General features: G+C 64.4%; 2 protein-coding genes across 2 annotated transcripts; one reads left to right on the forward strand and one right to left on the reverse strand.

Moving 5' to 3' along the window:
• Positions 1 to 7,786: 7,786 nt before the first annotated feature.
• On the forward strand, positions 7,787 to 13,163 carry CYP27A1 (cytochrome P450 family 27 subfamily A member 1). Its single transcript, XM_074873451.1, has 9 exons — positions 7,787 to 8,020; positions 10,130 to 10,320; positions 10,591 to 10,790; positions 10,874 to 11,071; positions 11,210 to 11,370; positions 11,677 to 11,843; positions 12,125 to 12,206; positions 12,293 to 12,493; positions 12,590 to 13,163. The coding sequence occupies exons 1-9, from the start codon at positions 7,787 to 7,789 to the stop codon at positions 12,713 to 12,715; spliced, it is 1,560 nt and encodes a 519-aa protein (XP_074729552.1). The 3' UTR covers positions 12,716 to 13,163.
• Positions 13,164 to 13,952: 789 nt separating this feature from the next.
• Positions 13,953 to 19,465, reverse strand: PRKAG3 (protein kinase AMP-activated non-catalytic subunit gamma 3). Its single transcript, XM_074873452.1, has 12 exons — positions 19,394 to 19,465; positions 18,438 to 18,477; positions 17,880 to 18,130; positions 17,714 to 17,795; positions 17,568 to 17,626; positions 17,252 to 17,297; positions 17,068 to 17,122; positions 16,849 to 16,975; positions 16,574 to 16,739; positions 16,370 to 16,407; positions 15,995 to 16,141; positions 13,953 to 15,909 (listed from the first exon to the last, which is right to left on the reverse strand). The coding sequence occupies exons 1-12, from the start codon at positions 19,424 to 19,426 to the stop codon at positions 15,793 to 15,795; spliced, it is 1,161 nt and encodes a 386-aa protein (XP_074729553.1). The 5' UTR covers positions 19,427 to 19,465; the 3' UTR covers positions 13,953 to 15,792.
• Positions 19,466 to 19,862: the final 397 nt, after the last annotated feature.

Below are 19,862 nucleotides of genomic sequence, written 5' to 3' on the forward strand. Positions count from 1 at the left end.
CGATGGGCAAAGCAGAGCATCCTCACTGCTGGTGAGCTCACCCGTCCCTTCAACAGAGATTCAGGCTCTGTCCCCCTTCCTAGGAGGGCACCACCCCCCCATCCCCTGGCCATCTCTAGCCCCCTGGCTTGTCCATCACTTCTCCCCTTGCCCACATCACCAGTGGCTTCTCTCCTTCACAGGGGCACATTCGCTCCCCACCAGCAACATTTGGTGGTGGATGACTCAGGTTTTATCTGTGGCTTGGCACGATTCTCCTCTCCCTTCTGGGTGAAAGAGGTAAGGACTCCCACCACCTCCAGAGGTTTCCCACCTGCTCCTTCCCTGCCCTCCCACACAGCAGCTGGGCTCCCAGTCTGCACCCTTGGCATGGTGACCAGGATTGAGCTGTCCTGGCTACAGCATGGGGACATGGGGATCTTCCCTGAGCTGTGTGCTGCATCTGAGCACCACATCCAGTCCCCGGAGTCTTTTGCTTTCACCCACCAGTCTCCATCCTACCTGCCCTATGGGAACCTCATCACCTCGAATCTAGGGGGAAATCAGCAACAAGTAGCTCTTGAAGAGGGGACATCCGTGCCAAGGCTGGGGACAGGCTGACACCATGCCCAGGGCCCCAGCCCCTGCAGGTAGAGCTCCGCGGCGGCTCGCTGCAATGCACGGCTCATCTGCCGGCGTGTTGAAAGTGCCTGTTGTCCCCCCGCCCCGAGCACCGGCCTCCTCGCAAAGACAGCGCGGGGCAGGTGAGAAGCCTTTATCTGATTTCCTAAGGGCAGAAAAATCCCTTTGATTTTGCCCCGAAGAGGGGAGCGGGAGGAGGGAGAGCCCCATCCCAGCGAGCAGGTGCGGCTGGCGCACAGCAACTCGCCTTATCATGTCCCAGCTCTGTGCAAGGCTGGAGGGGGCCGGGGGGGTGTGATGTCCCCAGCACGTGTATGGGAATGGCCCCATCACTGGGGTCCTGTGGTGAAACCCCCTGAGAGAGGCTGGTGGAGTGGGATGGGCAAAGGCAGGCTCCTTGCCTTGTGCCTGTACCAGTGGGGCTGGGACCAGGGGGATGCCCAGGGTTTGCCTCTGCCTCCCAGCTTTTCTCCCAGTTGCACAAAAATCCGCCTTTAGCAAGGGGGAAACTGAGGCACGGAGATGCTGAGACCTGCTTAAGCAGCTGGGAGGTGATTGCCTGCTCCCCCAGCTCCAGGAGTGTGCTCACCCCCTCTTCTGCAACAAGACCCAAAGGGCCACATCCTTCGGGGGACAAGGCCATGGTGGTGACACTGAGACAGGGCTCCAGGTGATGGGGATGTCACTGCCATCCCGAAGCAGCCTCCTCCACCACAGCTGATCCTTTGTCTCTGCCTTCCCTTGTTTCTTGCAGCTCAGCCCCCCCCCCCCCCCGACTTTTGTGTTATTACAAATTATAAAACAATTTTTTCCTGCCGTCCCGCATTCTTCTGCCTCCTGCAAGAATTTTAATGTATTTATTTTTGCTATCAGGGGAAAGCGCCGTGTTCCTCGGCCACCCCCGGGCAGCCCTGGCCCTGCTTGGCCACTGAAGGAAATTAATGATGGGGGATGCAGGGGGAGAGCAGGCACCCCTGCACCCCTGCAGCAGAGAGGCGGGGGGACGGGTGTCCCCCCAACCAGCCGTGGTTTCCCCAGTGACAAGGTCTGAGGGCAGAGGATGGGGAAGCAGGCTGTGGTGGGGAAGGGTGATGGGGCAGTGGGGACTGGTCCCCAGGAGACGCTGCTGATTATGGGCTGGGGGGGGCACAGCTGTTGGGTGGCTGGGCAGAGCCAAGGGGTGCTTCGGGGTCCAGCTGCAGGGTGCTGTGATGGGGAATCATGTCCTCATGTAGCAGCACAGCTTTGGACTTCCCCTGGGGAAGAGGAGACCTCCCCCAGACACCAACCCACGCTGCCCCATGCAACAGCATCCCCAGAGGTTCCCATCCTGCTTCTGGGGCAAAGCAACCCCTGAGTGCCCCATCCTGCTCGGGGACACAGCACCCCCCACCAACCCTGCTCTGCCCCTAAGCTGGTGCCCCGGTGCTGCACTGAGCTCCGGCTCTTGCTCCCCACTGCATGGCCCCAAGGGCAGAGATGGGGGTGCCCTGCTCCCCCAGTCCCCCTTGCCCTGCAGCCGCAAGGCTGGGGGTACTCTGGCCGCTGGGAGGGAGTGGACGGGGGGAGGAAGGAACGGGCCTTTCCCGCTGCGGGGAAAGCGTGGCGATTTCCAACCCAAACACCCCGGCGCTCAGCAGCCGCATACTTTCCCAGCGTCCCTCCCCTCCTTTATTCCCGAGGACATTGGCGATCAAACCCAGGTTGGCCCCATCTCCTGCTCCTGCAGTGAGGTCATCGAACTGTGTTTGTGACATCCCGGCATCTCCATGGCAGCGCGCTGTGATGTCATAAGCCCAGGGTTGCGACCTCACGGCAGGAGGAGAATGATCTTATTAAAACAACATGGTCTCCATCCGCAGCCGCTCACGGCCTGGGGACTCCAGTGCGGGGTTACAGCCAGTGGAGGAGCTGGTGGCAGCCGGGGGGACGCTGGGGACGGAGCTCTCCCTGAGGTCGTGTCACTGGTGGGAGCTGGTGATGAGACAGGGCACAATCCAGTGCCCAAAGCAGAGGGCAGCCCCCAGGGCTGAGCTCCCTGACTGATGAAAACACACAAGCCCCGTGGTGCTGGGGTGACACTGGGTTTGGGGACAGCCACACCAGGGCTCTCTGCTCAGGGGTACCCCAGGCTCGGTCGCAGCACTGCCTACCTCCAGCGCTGAGTGTCTGGGGCCTTATCGGGGTGCAGAGCCCTTTCATGTCGGGCTGGCGGGTGGCGAGCAGAGCTGACGAGGACCTGTCCCCAGATCAGAGCCACCCGGTGCTGACAGCGACCGCAGGGCCCGTTCTTAAATTAGACAGGTCCCCCGCCTCCCCCCAGCCGGCGCTCCCAGCCCCTGCCCCGTGGCTGGACAAAGCCTGGGACATTCCTGCTCACTGTGCTCTGCATGGCCAGCGTGTCCCACACACACACGTGCGCACACACGTGGGCACACACTGTACTCCTGAGGAAGGCTGTTCAGTGGCTGGGCATCACTCAGGCACCGTCGGGTGGGTGATGGATGGGTGGAGGGGATAATGAGAGGATGGACAGACAGATGGGTGGGTGGCTAGCTGGATAGACGGGCAGGTAGGTGTGGGGATGGGTGGGAAGAGTGATGCACACGTTTGTCGATGGATGGATGGGTGAGTGTGCAGGCAGCTCAGTAGATGGATGGAGAGATGGCTGTGAGATAGGAAGCTGCGTGCAAGTGTTGATGGATGAATGGATGGATGGATGATGGATGGACGGATGGATGGACTGACGGACAGGAGAAACGATGGCCCTAGCACTCTTTAGTGAGCCCCTGTGGCTCTGGACATTGTTGTTCTTTCCCAACAACTTCAGTTTCATGCAGCAGCAAAAAAGGCCCTGCTCTGTCCTGGGAGAGAAGGGAACAACCATGTCCCAAGGGGGGAAAATTTGCCTTTCTCTTTGCGCAACAACTCGAGGGTCTGACCTTGTGCTGCCGCAGCAGCGCACTCTCACTGCTAGCACCAGATCTGCTCTCCACTGCCCAGAGGGGAAACTGAGGCCGGGGGGACCAGCTTGCAGTGCAGCGAAACTGAAACCACCCCTCTACGGGCAGACGTGGCGCTGGGGCCAGTCTGCTCCTGCCAGCCCCCCGCACGTCTGTCTGTCCAGCCATAGGAAGGACACACATTGCTTGGGCTGGAAGAGATGCCGCTGGGAGGGGGTGTCCTTGGGCCCCCGCAGGCCGTAAACATGATGTCATGTGGCAGTGTACACAGCCCGCTCTGTGCGCGGGTCCCCGAATGGGCTTCACAAGTTCTGCGTGGGAGGCATCGACCGTGGCCCACAGCCAAGGGAACTGGAGTCGGGAGATAAAATCAGGTTTGCTTTGGGCTGGAGCAAACAGCCTTTTGCAGGAGGAGTAAGGGACAGAGAGAGCAGATGGAGGGGGGACACCTCCCCAGCTTGGAGGGCTTGGCGGGAAGCAGAGGTGATGGGGGATGCCCCAGCAAAGCCCAGTGCTGGTCTCGCTGGTCCCAGATCAGGTCCCTTCTTGCCTACTTGACTTAGAATAACTCCGTAGGCACTTGAAGTCACTAATCAGCTGGGACCACTTGAGAGCAGCCCAGGGCTGCCTCCTGTCTCCCATGATAACAGGCCGCCAGCCCCAGGCTCACTCCAGTGTCCCACTCCCATGTCCTCGGGGAAAGGTCCCGGCCCGCTGGGGTCCCGCAGGGCATAAACTGGGGGGAGTCCAGAGCAGAGCTCGCTGCAGGGTGCTGAGCTCTGCATGGTTTGTTCTGTCCTCAAGCCCCTGTCCAGGTCTGAGGGGTCGGACAGAGGGAAACAAAGGGATGGGGACCTTTGGGAGAGGGACAAGAGGGTCCCACTTGAACTCTCTGTGTGCGAAAAGAGCAGCTGTCTCCAGGTCTGGGATCTGTCCCCATCCCTCTGGCTCTCCCCATGTCCCCCCTGTGCAGCCCCACTGGCCCCAGCATGGCTCATGACTCAGGCAGTGACAGTGTGGTGACACACAGCTGGAGTGATGGACCATCTCCAGTTAAATGCTGTGGGCTGTTTACGGTCCCCGGGACCCTGGGCTCAACCTTCTCACAGACTGGGCTGTCTTGGGGGTGAGTCAGGGGATGCCCTCCCCTGGGACACCCCGCTTCCCCCCCGGCTGTGGGAGAGCAAATGGGGGTTAGTGGATGCAGCCCTGGGAAAAGTTTTGAGCTCCTGGGTGACACTGCACAAGTCACGTAAAGAAACTGCCACTCTGTCCCGGCAGCCAGGACCCTCCATGTTGGAGGGAGCACTCCGCGTGTGGTGGATGGGGGCAGAGCAGCCGGGGGGGTCCCACGGTGCCTGTCTCTGCACCGAGAGGTCCCACCAGTGAGGTGAGGTCAGACCTGATGATGCGGCCGTGGGACGAGTCGCAGCATCCCCGGGGCAGAGGGACACACAGGATGGGACGTGCCACCCCCAGCTCCCCTTCCCCATGGATAAACGCATTTGCTCTCCTGTCTCTGCCCTGCCTGTCACCAAGCTGGGGCCAGGGCTGGCCCCGCACTGGGGGACTTCCCGGGAGCTGGCGATGCCCCCGGCTCCCCGCGGCATCCCCCGGCTGCGGATGTGTCATGGCCCAGCCGCTTCCCTTCGGAAGTCCCCTCCGGACAGCTCGGGGGCGGGGGGGTGGTGTCTGACTCACCCGCCCCCCTCCGCCCCCCCTTCCTGCACGGCCTCCCCCACAGCCCTGGCAGCCGGCCCCGGCGGAGCCCCCGGCCGGCCCCCGCGCCGCGGTCCGAGGGCGGGGAGCACAGCCTAGCGGCGGGAGATGGAAGGAACCGGGCTGCCGGTGCCCCCCCGCCCCGGCCGGGCTGCGGGGGGAGCGGGCACCGGCCCGGGGAGCCGCTGCGTTGGTAAAGTCTGCCCTTCCACAGAGCCCCGGGGTCGGGGCAACCCCAGCAGCGGTACAGGCTGGGGGACGGATGGATGGATGGAGAGCAGCCCTGCAGAGAAGGACTTGGGGGTACTGGCGGATGAAAAATAGTATAGGAGCTGGCAATGTGCACTCACAGCCCAAAAAGCCGATCACGTCTGGGACTGCAAAACTAGAAGCGTGGCCAGCAGGGTGAGGGAGGTGATTGATGCTCCCCCTCCACTCCACTCTCGTGAGACGCCACCTGCAGCACTGCATCCAGCTCTGGGGTCCTCAGTACAAGAGAGGCATGGATCTGTTAGAGCGGGTCCAGAGGAGGGCCACAGAAGTGGTCAGAGGGCTGGGACATCTCTCCCATGGAGAAAGGCTGAGAGAGTTGGGGTTGTTCAACCTGGAAGAGAGAAGGCTCCAGGAGACCTTACTGCAGCCTTCCGATATTTATATAAAGGGGTTTATAAGAAAGATGGAGACTTTTTACCAGGGCCTGTTGTTTTTACTGGTTTTGCAATGAGCAATGATTTTAAACTGAAAAAGGTGGCAGGGTCCCACTCCTCAGCAAAGGCAAACACAGCGGCAGCAGGCTGGGAGAGCCCGAGGTGTCCCCTGGCACGGGGGGCGAGAGCCGCAGGGGGGTCGGGTGCCAGGCTGGGAAGCCCCAAGCAGGGCTGGGGGTCTGGGCTCTGCCGTTGCCCCCGGCTCTGGGCCCGGCTGGGGCAGGGCGAGCGGCGGAGCTGGCTGTGAACAGCCATGAGATGGCGGCAGGCGCTCACGCTTGGCTGTCCCAGCCTGGGGTGCCTCACCGGTGTCTGCAGCCACCGGGCGGGGGACGCGGATCCTGCACTGCCATCCCTCCCCCGCTGGCGGGGAGCACACCAGGCACCAGCCTGGAGCCCAGCCTGGGACATCCCTTGTCCCTCCGTGAGGTTGGACCGAGGGGACAACAGCCACCCACAGGACTCTGAGCTGTCTGCCCAACCTGGGGACAAAACGTCCCGGTCCAGGACCTTGAACTCACCCCCCGATAAGGTGGTTAATGATCAGTGCTGGGATGTGCCAGCCAGAGGCATGGTGCCAGCTGCCCCAGGAGTGACACCTGGGCAGAGCAGTGCCCTGCCCCACGGCCCCAGGACCTGCTGGCAGTGCCAGGCTGGCCAGAGGGGACATGCCCTGCACCCACGGCCTTGGACGCTGCCGCAGCAGAGTCCTGCTTGTGGGCTGGACAGCCTGGCCTGCACCAGGTTGGGCAGGAGCTGGTGCCATGCTCTCCCTGGTGTGAAGAGGAAGCAAACCTTCCTCCAGCTGGGCTGCCAGCAGCCGCACTGGGCATGCTGAGCCCCATCTCGGCTCCTGGCTGGCAGCGCCCGGAGGAAGCACTGAGAGAGGGATTGGGACAGCTCAGACCCAGCTCCGTGGGCATCGTCCCACATCACAAGGGGACAAGGCAGGGACAGGGGTGTGACAGGCAGGGGATGGCGACAGGACAGGAGGGCTCAGGCCAGGAGGGGCAGCGCCCCGAAGAGCAGGCCCAGCAGTGAGCCTGGTCCCACTGCGGGGTGTGCAGGGTCTGGGGTGCGGTACCCAGTGCCGGAGTGTGACGCCAGTGCTGGCCCATGATGTGCGGTGCCTGGTGCAGTGCCCAGTGCTGGTGCCAGTGCCCGGTGAGCAGTGCCCAGTGCCCGCTGCCCGTCTGCAATGCCCGGTGCGCAGCACCTGGTGCTGGGACCGGTGCCACACACTGCTTTGTGCCCAGGGTGCTGTACCTACCGTGCCGTGCCTGGCTGCCAGCTGCCTGGTGCACAGTGTCACCATGCAGTGCACAGCATGTGGCACCTAGTACCTGGGTACCACTGAGGCCAGTTCCCAGTACCTAGAACCCGTTACACGGTGTGTGATGCTGGTGCGCGGTGCCCGGTGTACGGTATTGGTGTACAGCACGCGGTACCCGGTGTACCAGACCCAGTACCCGGTATGCTGTAGTCGGTATCCACGGCCCGGTAGCTGCTGTGCAGTAGCTGGCACACGGTGCCCGGTCCACACCGCCCGGTGCCCGGTCCCCGCTGTGCAGCAGCCGGTACCCCGTACCCCAGTGCGCAGCGCCCGGTGCGCGGTACCCGGTGCGCGATGCTCAGTTCCCGGTGCGCGATGCTCAGTTCCCGGTGCCGGTACCCGGTTCCCGCCCCCGCGCCGCCCCCCGCACCGCCCCCGGTGCCGCCCCCCGTCGCCCCCGGTGCCTCCCCGCCCCGCCCCGTCCCGTGCGCTGCCGACGGAGCATGGCGGGCCCGAGCGGCGGGGCCCGGCGGCTGCTGCTGCCGCTGCTCCTGCGCCCCCGCCCGCCGCCGCCGCGTAGCAGCCCGGGGCCGCCGCGCAGGACCGGGGGCTCGGCGGCGGCGGCGGCGGGGCCGGCGCGGCTGAAGGGACCGGAGGAGCTACCGGGGCCGGGGCTGCTCCGGACTTTCGTCTGGCTTTTCCTGCGGGGCTACCTGCTGCACACGCACCGGCTCCAGGTGCGCCGGGGCAGCCCGGCCCGGGGGCTGCGGGGCCGGGGGGGCCGGGGCTGCGGGGTGCGCGGGGGGCCTGGGGACCCTGCAGGGCGCGCGGGGGTGGGGGTGCTGGGAGGGATGCGTGGGGCGGAGGGGCTCCCGGGTGGGCTGCGGAGAGGGTGCTGTGCGTGGGGGGGGCTTTGCAAAGAGGGGAGTGGGTGCACTGGGAGCAGGGTGAGGTGGGCTCCGGCGGGGGGGGAGCAGCCCCCAAGGGACGGCGGGGAGTTGAGCGGGGGCGGCGGGGCGGAGGAGAGGAGGGGCTGGGCGGCGGGGAGCACCCCTGCACCGTGGTGGGGTGATGCTGGGGCCAGCAGCGCGGAGAGGGGCCAGCACAGAACTGGGTGGCCCCGGGACGGTCCTGCCAGCCCAGGGCGGCTCCGGCATCCCCGAGCCGGCCAGGCAGCCGAGGGCAAAGGGTAGGGGGTGGCTCACGGGGTCCCGGCATCCCCGGGCAGCGCAGACCGCCCCAGCCGTGACATGCTGGAGGGGCCACGGTTTGGGGGGCAGGCAGCCCAGCAGGTGTTTGGGCAGATGGTACCCAGGCAGGCATGGGAGGGATAGGCAGAGGTGTTTGTTTTCTTCTGTCAACACTTCCTCATACGTCGGATGAAGCAAGCGATGGGCTTGGCTGGCCATGAGCCAGGCGGCATCTTCCAGTGCTCTGGAGCTCTGACCGGCCAGAGGAGCATGCGGGATCAGGCCTCCCCAGCACCACAGAGCACCAGGCGCTGCTGTTTGGAGAAGGGGCTGTCGCAGGGCAGCAGGGTCTCCAGGAGCGGGCACGGGGGCTCCCTGCAGCTCCCTCCTGCCCTTGGGGCTTTGAGTATGGCCCGGCTTTGCGGACAGATGCCCACGTGCTCCGGAGGTGCCTTTCCCCAGATCCCGGCAGCTCTGGCTTCTCTCAGCCCTGCTCTCCGAGGCCTGGGCCATCTCGGGTCCTGGCTGCCAGCAGATGCCGGTGGACAGGCTTCGACCCGGCTGCCCGTGGCCCCACGCAGTGTGTTTGCCCGGCGAGCTGCCTGCGACACCGGTGTGGCTGTCCCTCCCCCTCCTCCTGCCACCACGCGTGAGGAACGTCTCCCCGCGGTGACGAATCCAGCTGAATCCGGGCGCAGGCTGAGATGCAGTCAGTCACCAAGGGAGATTGTACCACGTGCATCCCCGCAGCCGCGGGGAATGGGTACCAGGGCTTCCCTGCTAGGTCCCCCACAGCCCCCCAGGCTTGGCTCTGCTCCACAGGGGCTCTGGCCTGCCTGGATGGGATGGAAAGCACCCCTTGGATGTGGCCCTGTACAGATCCACTTGCAAAGGGGTGCCCAGCTGCCCCTGAGGGATGCACTCGGGGGTCACGGTGCTCCCCGGCAGAGAGGCAGGCATGACACCCTTGGGTGCAGCCAAGGAGAGGGGAGCTGCGGCCAGTGGACCCAGAGCAGGGCTGATGCTGGTGAATGTCCCCTAGCTGGCTTCTGAGCCCATGACTCCAGGGCCATGCCCTGGGGGTGGCAGCCTGCCCTGGGAGCAGCCCAGTCCTGTCCCAGCCTGGCACTGCCCTCCCACCACTGATCATTAACCACCCTTATCGGGTGGTGGGTTCAAGGACCCACACAGGGACTGTTGTCCCCAGGTTGAGCAGAGCTGGGGCCATGCTGGAAGCATCAGGGCTTGGACCTGCTGACTGCTGCTGCAATAGCCCTGCAACTCGGCAGAGCCCTGTGCTTGGCAGTTGCCCCTGTCTCTGCTGTCCCCAAAAGGCCCACCAGGCCCTCCGTGCATCTCTGGGGTGGGTGAGGGATGTGCCAGCCTGTGCCAGGGGTCAGTGCCTGGTGTGCTTAGTGCTGGCAGAGGACATGTGCCTGGAGACACCAGCCCAAGCCATCTGCAGAGCGCTTCAAGGATGGTGCCAGCCTGGGGGGTCAGACGCAGGTGCTTGGGCCCAGCTGGTGCTGAGGGGTCCCTGAGATGGGTGCAGAGCATGCTGGACACGTGCAGGGCAGCACCAGGGCAGGGAGGGGCTGATCCAGCCCCAGCGCTGGCCCTGTCCCATTCACCCTGTCACGCTCTGGTGCATCACAGCTGATGTCCCGGCGCATTTATGGCCCCATCTGGAAGTCAACCTTCGGGCATTATGAGAACATCAACATTGGGAGCCCAGTGGTGCTGGAGCAGCTGCTACGGCAGGAGGGCAAATACCCCATGCGGAGCGACATGGCCCTGTGGAAGGAGCATCGGGACACCCGTCACCTGCCCTACGGACCCTTCACTGAGTGAGTCCTGCCCTGGCTACGCTCTGTGGGGTGGCAGGCGGCTCCTGTCCCTTCCTCTGGTGCAGGGCCCAGGTGGCAGCTCACAGTGCTCCCTCTCCTGCAAGAAGCACGTTCCCCCCCAAGCAGAAGGGCATGGCCATGGGGGGTGGAAAGCCCCCTGGGGTGGTTCCAGCCCAGCCTGGGGAGGATGCACCAGGGATTGGGAAACTGCTGACAGCCACTGCTCCCTGCCCGGCGCTGCCCCCGGCACTGAGCCCCATCCCCGCGCAGGGAAGGGGAGCGCTGGTACCGCCTGCGCCAGGTCCTCAACAAGCGGCTGCTGAAGCCCTCGGAGGCGGTGCTGTACGCGGACGCCATCGGGGAGGTGGTGTCGGACCTGATGGTGCGGCTGCGGGATGAGCGGAGCCGCAGCCCCTCAGGGGTGCTGGTGGGGGACGTGGCCAACCTGCTCTACCGCTTCGCCCTGGAAGGTAGGGGGGTCCTCCCCCTTGCCCCTGCCCTGCCCTGCTCTTCCCATCCCCACGGGGGTCTGGATGTGGCCTGTCCCCCACAGGGATCTCCTATATCCTCTTCGAGACCCGCATCGGGTGCCTGAAGCAGCAGGTCCCCGCCGAGACCCAGCGCTTCATCGACTCCATCAACCTTATGTTCAAGAACTCCATCTTTGCCACTGTCCTTCCCCGATGGAGCCGCAAGGTGCTGCCCTTCTGGGACCGCTACCTGGACAGCTGGGACACCATCTTTGCCTTCGGTGAGCGGTGATGATGGGGGCCTGGCACGGTGGGATCGGACTCCTTAAGGAGCCTCAAAAGTGGGGTAGTCCCCGGCCATGTGTCCTTTTGGCCACCCCCGCTCTGTCAGCGCTGGGTCCTGCTCTCTGTCCCTGCAGGCAAGACCCTCATTGACCGAAAGATGGTGGAGCTGGAGGGCCAGGTGGAGCGGGGCAAGGAGGTGTCTGGCTACCTGAGCTACCTGCTGGCCAGCGGCAGGCTCAGCCTGGATGAGGTCTACGGCAGTGTGGCCGAGCTGCTGCTGGCTGGCGTGGACACGGTGAGAGCTGGGCAGCCACCGTTGGGAGATCCCTGCTGAGCTCCATGCTGGGGGGAACCATGGGGTCACGCTCAGCCACTCTGGGATGGCAGGTGGGGGGCTGATGCTCCACAGGGGCAAACCCTCAGGGATCGGTCAGTACAGACCCTGTCCTCTGCTCTGCTCCCTGCCTCAGTTTCCCCCATGCCCGCTGGCTTCCCTGCGCACTGAAGCAGGGACTGTCTGGAGCTGCACTGGTGCCACGCTTGGCACTGCTTGGGTACCAGCCCCACCTCCCTCACTCCTCTTGGCACTCCACTCCCCCAGACCTCCAACACGCTGTCCTGGGCCCTGTACCACCTCTCCCGTGACCTGGGCATCCAGGAGACCCTGTACCAGGAGCTGAAAGCTGTTGTGCCTGCCAACCGGTTTCCTGGTGCTGAGGATATCCCCAAGATGCCGATGCTTCGGGCTGTTATCAAGGAGACGCTGAGGTACAGCCTAGCCTTGCCCCTGCCCCAGGGTCCTGGTCACCAACGTGTTCCCCAGGGGCAGTCCCTTCCTTCTTCCCCCACCCAGCATTGGGGGATGCACCAGCCAGGCAGGGTGCAGGGCTGGATTTCATTCCCTCAGAGCCGCATCCATCCACCTCCTCCCTGGGGAGGACAGAGCTGCTGAGCAGCAGGAGATGCTCCCCCTTGCCCTGTCTGTGGCTCTCTTCCTCTGGGGTTCCCAGATGGGTCCTGCTCCCCCACTAACTTTCCCCATATCCCAGGGTCTACCCTGTGGTGCCCACCAATGCCAGGGTCTTCTATGAGAAGGACATTGTCATCGGAGACTACCTCTTCCCCAAGAACGTGAGTGGGCACCATGCCATGGGGACCCCACTGTACTCAGTGGGGCTGGATGGGGATCATTAATCCCCCCTCTTCTTGCCCTGCAGACCCTCTTTGTCCTGGCACACTACGCAATGTCCCATGATGAGACCTACTTCCCCGAGCCCGAGCGGTTCCTGCCCCAGCGCTGGCTCCGGGGCCACGGCTCCCCCCATCACCCCTTCAGCTCCATCCCCTTCGGCTACGGGGTCCGCGCCTGTGTCGGCCGCCGCATCGCTGAGCTGGAGATGCACCTGGCCCTCGCCAGGGTGAGTAGAGACGCCCCACCCAGGGTAACTCGCCACAAGATGGGATGGAGGCCCCAGGGAGTCCCCAAGGCACTGCCACCCCCCTTCTCCCCACAGATCATCCAGGCATTCGAAGTGCGGCCGGACCCCCGCGGTGTGGAGGTGACGTCTGTGTCCCGCATTGTCCTGGTGGCCGACAAGCCCATCAACCTGGAGTTCATCGCTCGCCCGGGGGCCCCCTGACTGCGCACCCACCCCCTCACCCTGGGTGCTGAGTGGGGACCCCCGCTGCCCCAGGAGGAGGGGCAGGAAGGCAAACCCACCCCAGCACCCACCTCCTGCCCAGCTTGGGCCAGGGAGCTCCCAGCCCCACTGTGGGGAAGATGAGGGGGGTAAGGGATACCCCCAATTTGCCCCTGGGGCACTAGTATCCCCCTACCCCAAATCAGCAGGAGGCTTGGGGAACTGCTGTGCCTTTCACACACCGCGAGGGGTTGTATCCCCCCCATCCCATGCCCAGCTGGGCTGTGTTGGGGACCTGGGAACTCTGCCAGGGCGGGGGGGAAGCGGGGAGGGGGCTTGCAGCCATTCGGTGTCTCCTTCGTCCCGTCCTTGTGTAGCTGCGCGTGGATCTGTGCCTGGAGCCAGGACATCTGGGTCCTCTCTGAACAGCTGACCTTGGCCTCAGCCACTCCTCTGTGCCTCAGTTTCCCTCTCTGCCTGCCAGGGGAGAGTCGAGCGCCGGCGGGGGTTGGGGGTTTGCGCCTGGTCCAGAGAGACAGAGCCAGCCTGGGTAAGCGAAGCAATGCACGTCCCCCGTGCTGGGGAGGAGGCCTGTCACCACCCAGTGCTGGTATCGTGTCCCTGGCAGGGCCAGCCAGCACAGGAGGGGTGTGGAGCACCCGGGACCTTTCACTATCAGCCGTTACTTCACTGAGATGCTGATACAGGGTCACGGGAATGGGGGCAGGACTCACTCTGGGAGAAGCAGTGGGAGAGGATCGACTCAGCTCCCCCCATCCCCTAGTGGGGACGTGGGGCTGATATCCAGGGCCATCGCAGGGGCTCAGAGCAGCCAGAGGCAGGGGCTGCATTGCTGCTTGCCCAGGGTCCTGGAGGGCTGGAGTACGGGGCACCCTAACAGCGAACCCCCCTCACCCTCCTGATGCTTGGGGATCCTAACTGGACTGAGGGAAGCAGCAGGCAGAAACCTTGCTGGCACCAAGGCTGCCATCCCTGGGGTGTCCCCAAGGGGACCTGCACAGCACTGCCATGGTGGAGCTATCAAGGCTGCATGCCCCATGTCCCCATCCCCCGGCTCTACCCAGATGGGCAGAGGTGCCACCCTGTGCCCACACCACCCTCGCTGGGGTCCCAGGCTGGGTTGCCCAGCCATGCCGAGCAGCTGTCACCCCCTCCCCAGCCTGGCTCTCTCCGGAGGAGCCATGACCAGCTGCACCCCAGAAAGGCAAGGCAGCAGTTCCTGGAGCAGGCTGATTTATTACAACAAGGTTGAACAGACCAGCAAATAAATAAATACCCCCCTCCCACCCCAAACCATGCACAGGGTCCCCGTGCAAGTGCCTGTACTAAGTGCCGGCTCCCGCGCAGGCTGTGCCTCTGCCAGGGAGCTCCAGCCCCGTGTGACCCTACAATAAACAAGCCTCTGTGTGCAGCTGAGCCTACGCTACCGGGCACAGCTGGCGGGACTGTGCTCACCGCGGGGGAGCCGTGGCTGAAGCACTTGAATCCAGCAGCAGGATGGGAGAGGGGTGGCCGAGTTCCCCCAGGGCCATGTGCATCCCCGCGTCCAGCTGCGGGCAGGGCATGACTCCTCCAGCATGGTGCCCATCAAGCATCACTATGCTTGCTGGCAGGAGGCACCCCCGAGCCCCCTTTTTCCTGCTCCCTGCCTCTCCGAGGCTGGCAGGATTTGGCCCCAGACTCAAGACGAGTTCCAGGACCGGTGTGGGCAGGCAGGTCCTCCCTGCAGAGAGCCTCCATCCACAGCCCCAGGGCCATGCAAGAGGCCCCCAAGTCAGCAGAGATGGTGGCACTTCCCTGGTGTCTTCAGAGCGAGGCTCGGTCAATGCCTGTGGGGTGAGAGAGTGTGCGAGGCCGTAACCCCTCGGCGGGCACTGGCACTGGGCTGGACACCCTGTGGCACGGCCCTCTGACCACCCCGGTGGAGACCAGGGTCTTGTCCCCATCCCTGGCTTGGATGTAAGACCTCAGGGTGGGGGCTGGCCTAGAGAGGGACAGCCTGGTGGCCCCCTGCAGCTCTCGACACAGCCACCCCATGGGTAGCAGAGGATGGGGTGAGCAGAGGCACCGTGATGGGGAAGTCGGGGGAGAGGGAGTCCCATGTCTGGTATGGTTCACACACCCCACTCTCAGTCCCCTTCTGTGTGGAGAAGCTGAGCACTTCTGGGGGAACTGGTGGGCATGAGGCTGTCCCAAGCCTGTTCCCCACCACCACCCCAAAAAAGCATCATTACCTTTGGGAAGCAGCTGGACACCAGGGCCAGCTCCCTCCTCCCCTGTTCACCCCTAAATGGGTGCCACAGTGGGTGCCAGCACTGTGCCCACCCACCACCAGCAAGGACTCACCAGGCAGGGGGTGAGCGGAGTGAGGTGCAGGTGGCCAGGCACTGCAGTCCCAGCATGGCTCAGGAGTGAGCCCCATCCCTGGAGCGAGCAGTTTCGGGGCTGGAGGGGGTGGAGGGCTCTGCCAGCCATGGGTTGGCCCCATTGTGCACATGGCTAGTGGTGGGCAACATGTCTGGAGTGTGCGAGTGGGGGTCTGTCCCCTCTGTGTTCCCCAGGCACTGGAGGGGCTCAGGTCTCAGGGGGGGCTTTGAGGCAAGGTCAAAAGAGGGCTTTTTGTCTTGGGGTGCATCACACCCCAAAACCCTCATCCAGCCCAAAGCCCAGGGACCTGCAAAACCTGCATTCCACGCACTGCCTGGATGGGGGTCTGGGGGTGTCTCCGTGGCAGGTGCCCCCATCCTTCCTCACAGACACCTGGGATCAGGACCCCAGAAGGGATCCCCTGTGGTCCTTGTGTCCCCAGGGACAAACAGCATCCAGGTCCTGCCATCCCCACCTGGGCACCCAGTGCTGCCAGACCCCAGCCCCAGCCTCCTCCATCCCCTGGGCCAGTTTGGCTGGGCTGGAGGCCGGTGGCCCGGGCAGGGAGGTGATGAGGTGAAGGTGACCCAGTGTTGGAGAGGGGACAGGCGCACATTGGCGGGGGGCGGCGCCTACCTGAAGTGGAGAGAAATGGAGGGTGCAAATGGAGAAAGACGGAGCGTCGCGGGCTAAGAGTTAAGAGCATCGATACCTGCGGGAGTGAGCACAAGGGCCTGGAGGATGTCAGAGAGGGAGACGATGCCCCGCGGGTACTGGTTCTCATCCACCAGAACCAGGCGATGGACCTGTGGGTGCAGGCAGAGTATCATGGGCAGGTCGGGCAGCAGGCAGCGGGGGCTGGAGCTGGTGCAAGGTGTCCCAGCCACTCACCTGCTCCTTGGCCATGCGGTCAATGATGTCCTCCATGGTTTCGTGGGGGTAGCAGGTGAGAACCCCCTCTAAGCAGATGGTACGCTGCCGCAGGGCCTCCCGCACGCTGATGTCCAGGTTGTTGTAGGTCTTCTGGGCTGCCAGGTGCTGCGGAAGAGGTGGCCCTGCTCAGCACCCCAACATGTCCTTGCACCCCCTTGGGCCAGCGTAGTGGGGGACACAGAGCCCTGGGGATGCATGGGGGCAGATCTGCACTGGCACGTGTTGCTGCATGTGGCGTGGCTTTACACGGGCACAGGCAGGTGTGAGCACCCCACCAGTGGCATGCAAGGGGCCACACTCATGCCTGGGCATGCAAACACACAGGGCACTCACAATGACGTCGAACCGGGAGTAGAGGCCGACCACTTGCCCTGCAAGGAGAGACAGTGCAGGGGCTGGGGTCCTGAGGACAACCCACCATGCTCCCCCTCTACCTCAAAGGGCAGCCCAAAGGCCAGGAGGGTTTTTTTGGGTAGGGATGGGGCCAGAGCCCCTGGCAAGGGAGATGGGGGGGTCACTGGCCCCCTCCACAGGTACCAGCATCATTGATGACGGGCAGGGCGGAGACACGTCGGTCCACGAAAATCTCCAGGGCGGTGTAGACAGGGGCAGTCTCAGGCACAACAGCCACATCGCGGAAGGTGCCAACACACAGCTCCTGCACGGTTTTCTTCAGGAAGCGCGGTTTGGGGATGGTGGAGCCCTGCGGCAGGGCAGGGCACAGTTGGGCTGACACCTACATGCACCCCAACACCCTTGCTTGTGCCCCCACGCACCCACCATGTGTGTGCACACGCAGTCCCAGCACTCACAAAGATGTGGAGGAACTTGAGGATACGCTTGTGGGTCAGGATGTGCAGGACATTGCCTGAGATGGGCTCGATGACGGGCAGACGGTGGATCTTATGCTTGATCAGGGAGTAGACAGCATCGAAGAGGCTGCAGGTGATGGGGACATCGTGGGGGGATAGGGCTGCATTCCGGGCACACCCCCCGCGGGGGGTGCTCTCCCCCAGCGGACAGGCGCTCACCTATTGCTCGGGGAGATGTGGACCAGAGGCTTGAAGGAGCCCTGCAGGTACACCTCTGCCAAGGGAGAGAGGTGGGAGAGGGGGTCCCCCAGCCCCTTCATCCAGCACCACACCCCCAGAGCCCACCTCCATGCCCTGCGCAACATCCCAAGCCCAGCCACCCCCATTGCCCCCTGCTTTTTACCTCTCCAGGTCTCAATCTTGTGCTCCTCCACCTCATAGATCTGAACCTGAGGGCCGGAAGATGCCCTGGTCACAGTGGCCCAACGGGAGACTGAGGGGACTCTGGGGCACTTGCCCCTTCCCCAGGCATCCCACCCCATCACCCTAAGCACAGGGATCACATCTTAGCCAGGAAAAGGGGCCCCAAGTGATGCTGGGCTGGCCCAGAGCATCCTCTGGCCATGGTCTAGTGATGAAGAGGGGACTAGGAAAGCTGGGGACAGCCCCTCCCTGCCTCATGCCCACCACAACCCCCGTAACCTCCCCGCTGCACTCACCAGGGGCGAGCGGTAGTAGCGGTGGAGGATGTTGATGAAGTCAGTGATGGTGAGCATCCCTGTGGAGACACGTGGGGCTGACAGCGCTGCCCGTGCCCCTCACTGCCAAGCAGGGGAAGGGGCCAGGCAGCACTGCAGGCACTCACCCACAAAACTCTGTGTCTTGCTGTCCCAGAGCGGGGCGGCACGCACCCCATTGGCCACCAGTGCCACGAAGGCTTTTTTGATCTGCCGGAGGAGTGGGGAGGGGGTCAGGGGGTCCCCGAGCCTGCTCCCCCCCTGCCCGTCCCCACCAATCCCCTGCTTTGTCACCTCCAGGGAGACATCAAAGACGACAAGCTTGCAGCTGGTGGGGACGGCATCGTAGCAGCAGTGGCTCCTCATGAAGTGCATGTAGACCTCAGCATCAGGGCTCTGAAACTCATTCTCCGGGCTTGGGCCCAGCCCCAGCATCTCATTGCCCAGCGTGAAGGTGACGGGTCTTGTGCTCCTCCACCTGTCCTCTTCTTCCTCCTCTTCCTCCTCCTCCCCCTCCTCCCTGGGGCACAGGGCCTCTGGGAACCCTGTGGGCAAACCCGCCCCAGCCCTGGCCAGTGAGCTGAGCTGCCACGTCTCAGCGCCCTCCTGCCTCAGGGGAGCAGGGGGATGCTGCAGGAGGGGTGCTCCCCACAGATCCCCCTGTTCCCCACTCCACAGGGGCAGCACACAGCACTGCAGCTCCCCAGCCTGGGGGACACTGGGAGCTGCTGGGAAGGAGCTGAGGAATGGGGAGATGAAGGGTATGGGCAGGGTGGGCAGAGAACTGATGCACTCATTGCATGAGTGAGCCAGCACCCCCTCCTACACAACTAGGCACTGCCTGCTACCCACCTTCCTCCTCAGGGCAGGCAGCAGCATTCAGAAGCTCCACCTGAGGGGGCACACAGCGAGGGGGGGCTCAGCAGAAACCAGCCCAGCCTCTCCCCCACCGTAGCTACTGTCTGCACCCACCCAGCTGCCCTGCCCCCCCCAAGCCATGCAGAGAGGACCCTACTTTCAGGGTGGGGATATGGGCTGGCCTCAGCCCCCATCCCCCTGAGGAGCCCCCTGCCCGCCCAGGACCCCCAGAGCCTGCCACTCCTGTGATGGCTCCAGCTCAGGATGTCCAGTTTGTACCCCAACTCTGAGGGGACAGTGGGGGTCCCCGGGTCAGGGCAGAAGATGGCAGGAGCGCCCGGCTCCTCTCTCTGCTGTTGGTGGCAAGCATGTCCCGCAGTGGCTTTGCGCCCATCCTCTCCCTTTCCCAACCCCAAGGTGTAAATCCCAGTCCTGCTTCCTCCCATGCTGGGAGCCCCACCAGCCCCACCTGCCCCCCAGGGACCAGGTCTGCCCCAGGAGACCCTACAATAACAAGGAGGCAGCCCCAGGCAGGGGGGAGGTGAGCAGGGCCGACCCCATGCCCCACAGTCCCCAGGAGACCCTACCATAACAAAGCAGCACGTGCAGCAGGAAGAGCAACCCCAGACAACAAACCCACTGGCAGAGCCAATGCTTACGAGCCACCCTACAATAACAAAGGTGCAGGGACTGCTCACTAAGGAGCCCAGAGCCAACCCTGGGAAAGAGGTGACCCCACACCAATGCCCCCAACCCTTCCCAAGGGGCTGGCGACTGCCGGGGCAGGCAGGCAGGCCAGCCAGGCTGCGCTCTGAGTCCTTGTCCCCACACCTGCCTGGCCACGGCAAGGGGACCGCCAATTCCGCCCCCCCCCATCTCCCCACCCTGGGGGTGGCCTGTTCCCAAGTGGGGGACTGTCAGGCTGGGCCCCCCACCCACCGCGGCGGTACCTGGGACGCAGTGGGACCGGGCAGTCGCTCCATGCTGACTCTGGAGCAGCGCTGCTATTCTGGGCCCGCGGCTGGCGGGGCCCTGGCAGATAGGGTGTCAGCGAGCAATGCCAGCCATGCCCCTGCCACCGCTGCGGGGGGGACACTGCTGCCACTGCCGTGCAGTGCCCGCTGCCACTGCGCCACCCTGCGACCCTGCAACACCGGGCTGGAGGGGATGGCCAGGGCCCCGGGGACAGCGCTGGCCCTGGGGATGCGAGGGAAGGGGTGATGGAGAGATGGCTGGGGGTAGAAAACCTGTCCCCCCACTCCGCAGATCCCCATCCTCCAGGAGCAGTGCTCAGCACCTGCCAGGATACGGCCCTGCCCACCCCGACACTGCCCCCACCCCATCCAGCAGCAGGAGCAGGTGGGGGGCACAGCATCCCCCCACTCCCCCGGGGATGCAGGAGGAGGGCTGGATCCATCC

This window comes from Strix uralensis, chromosome 6 (genome assembly GCF_047716275.1).
Source record: "Strix uralensis isolate ZFMK-TIS-50842 chromosome 6, bStrUra1, whole genome shotgun sequence".
Taxonomy (NCBI): domain Eukaryota; kingdom Metazoa; phylum Chordata; class Aves; order Strigiformes; family Strigidae; genus Strix; species Strix uralensis.

Coding starts and splice junctions, on each gene's coding strand:
- CYP27A1 (XM_074873451.1), top strand. CDS start 7,787: ATGGCGGGCCCGAGCGGCGGGGCCCGGCGGCTGCTGCTGCCGCTGCTC. Junction 11,072..11,209: donor GGACACCATCTTTGCCTTCG/GTGAGCGGTGAT, acceptor CTGTCCCTGCAG/GCAAGACCCTCATTGACCGA. Junction 11,371..11,676: donor TGCTGGCTGGCGTGGACACG/GTGAGAGCTGGG, acceptor CCACTCCCCCAG/ACCTCCAACACGCTGTCCTG.
- PRKAG3 (XM_074873452.1), bottom strand. CDS start 19,426: ATGGAGCGACTGCCCGGTCCCACTGCGTCCCAG. Junction 18,131..18,437: donor TGCCTGCCCTGAGGAGGAAG/GTGGGTAGCAGG, acceptor GTTTGCCCACAG/GGTTCCCAGAGGCCCTGTGC. Junction 15,910..15,994: donor ACCGCATGGCCAAGGAGCAG/GTGAGTGGCTGG, acceptor CTGCACCCACAG/GTCCATCGCCTGGTTCTGGT.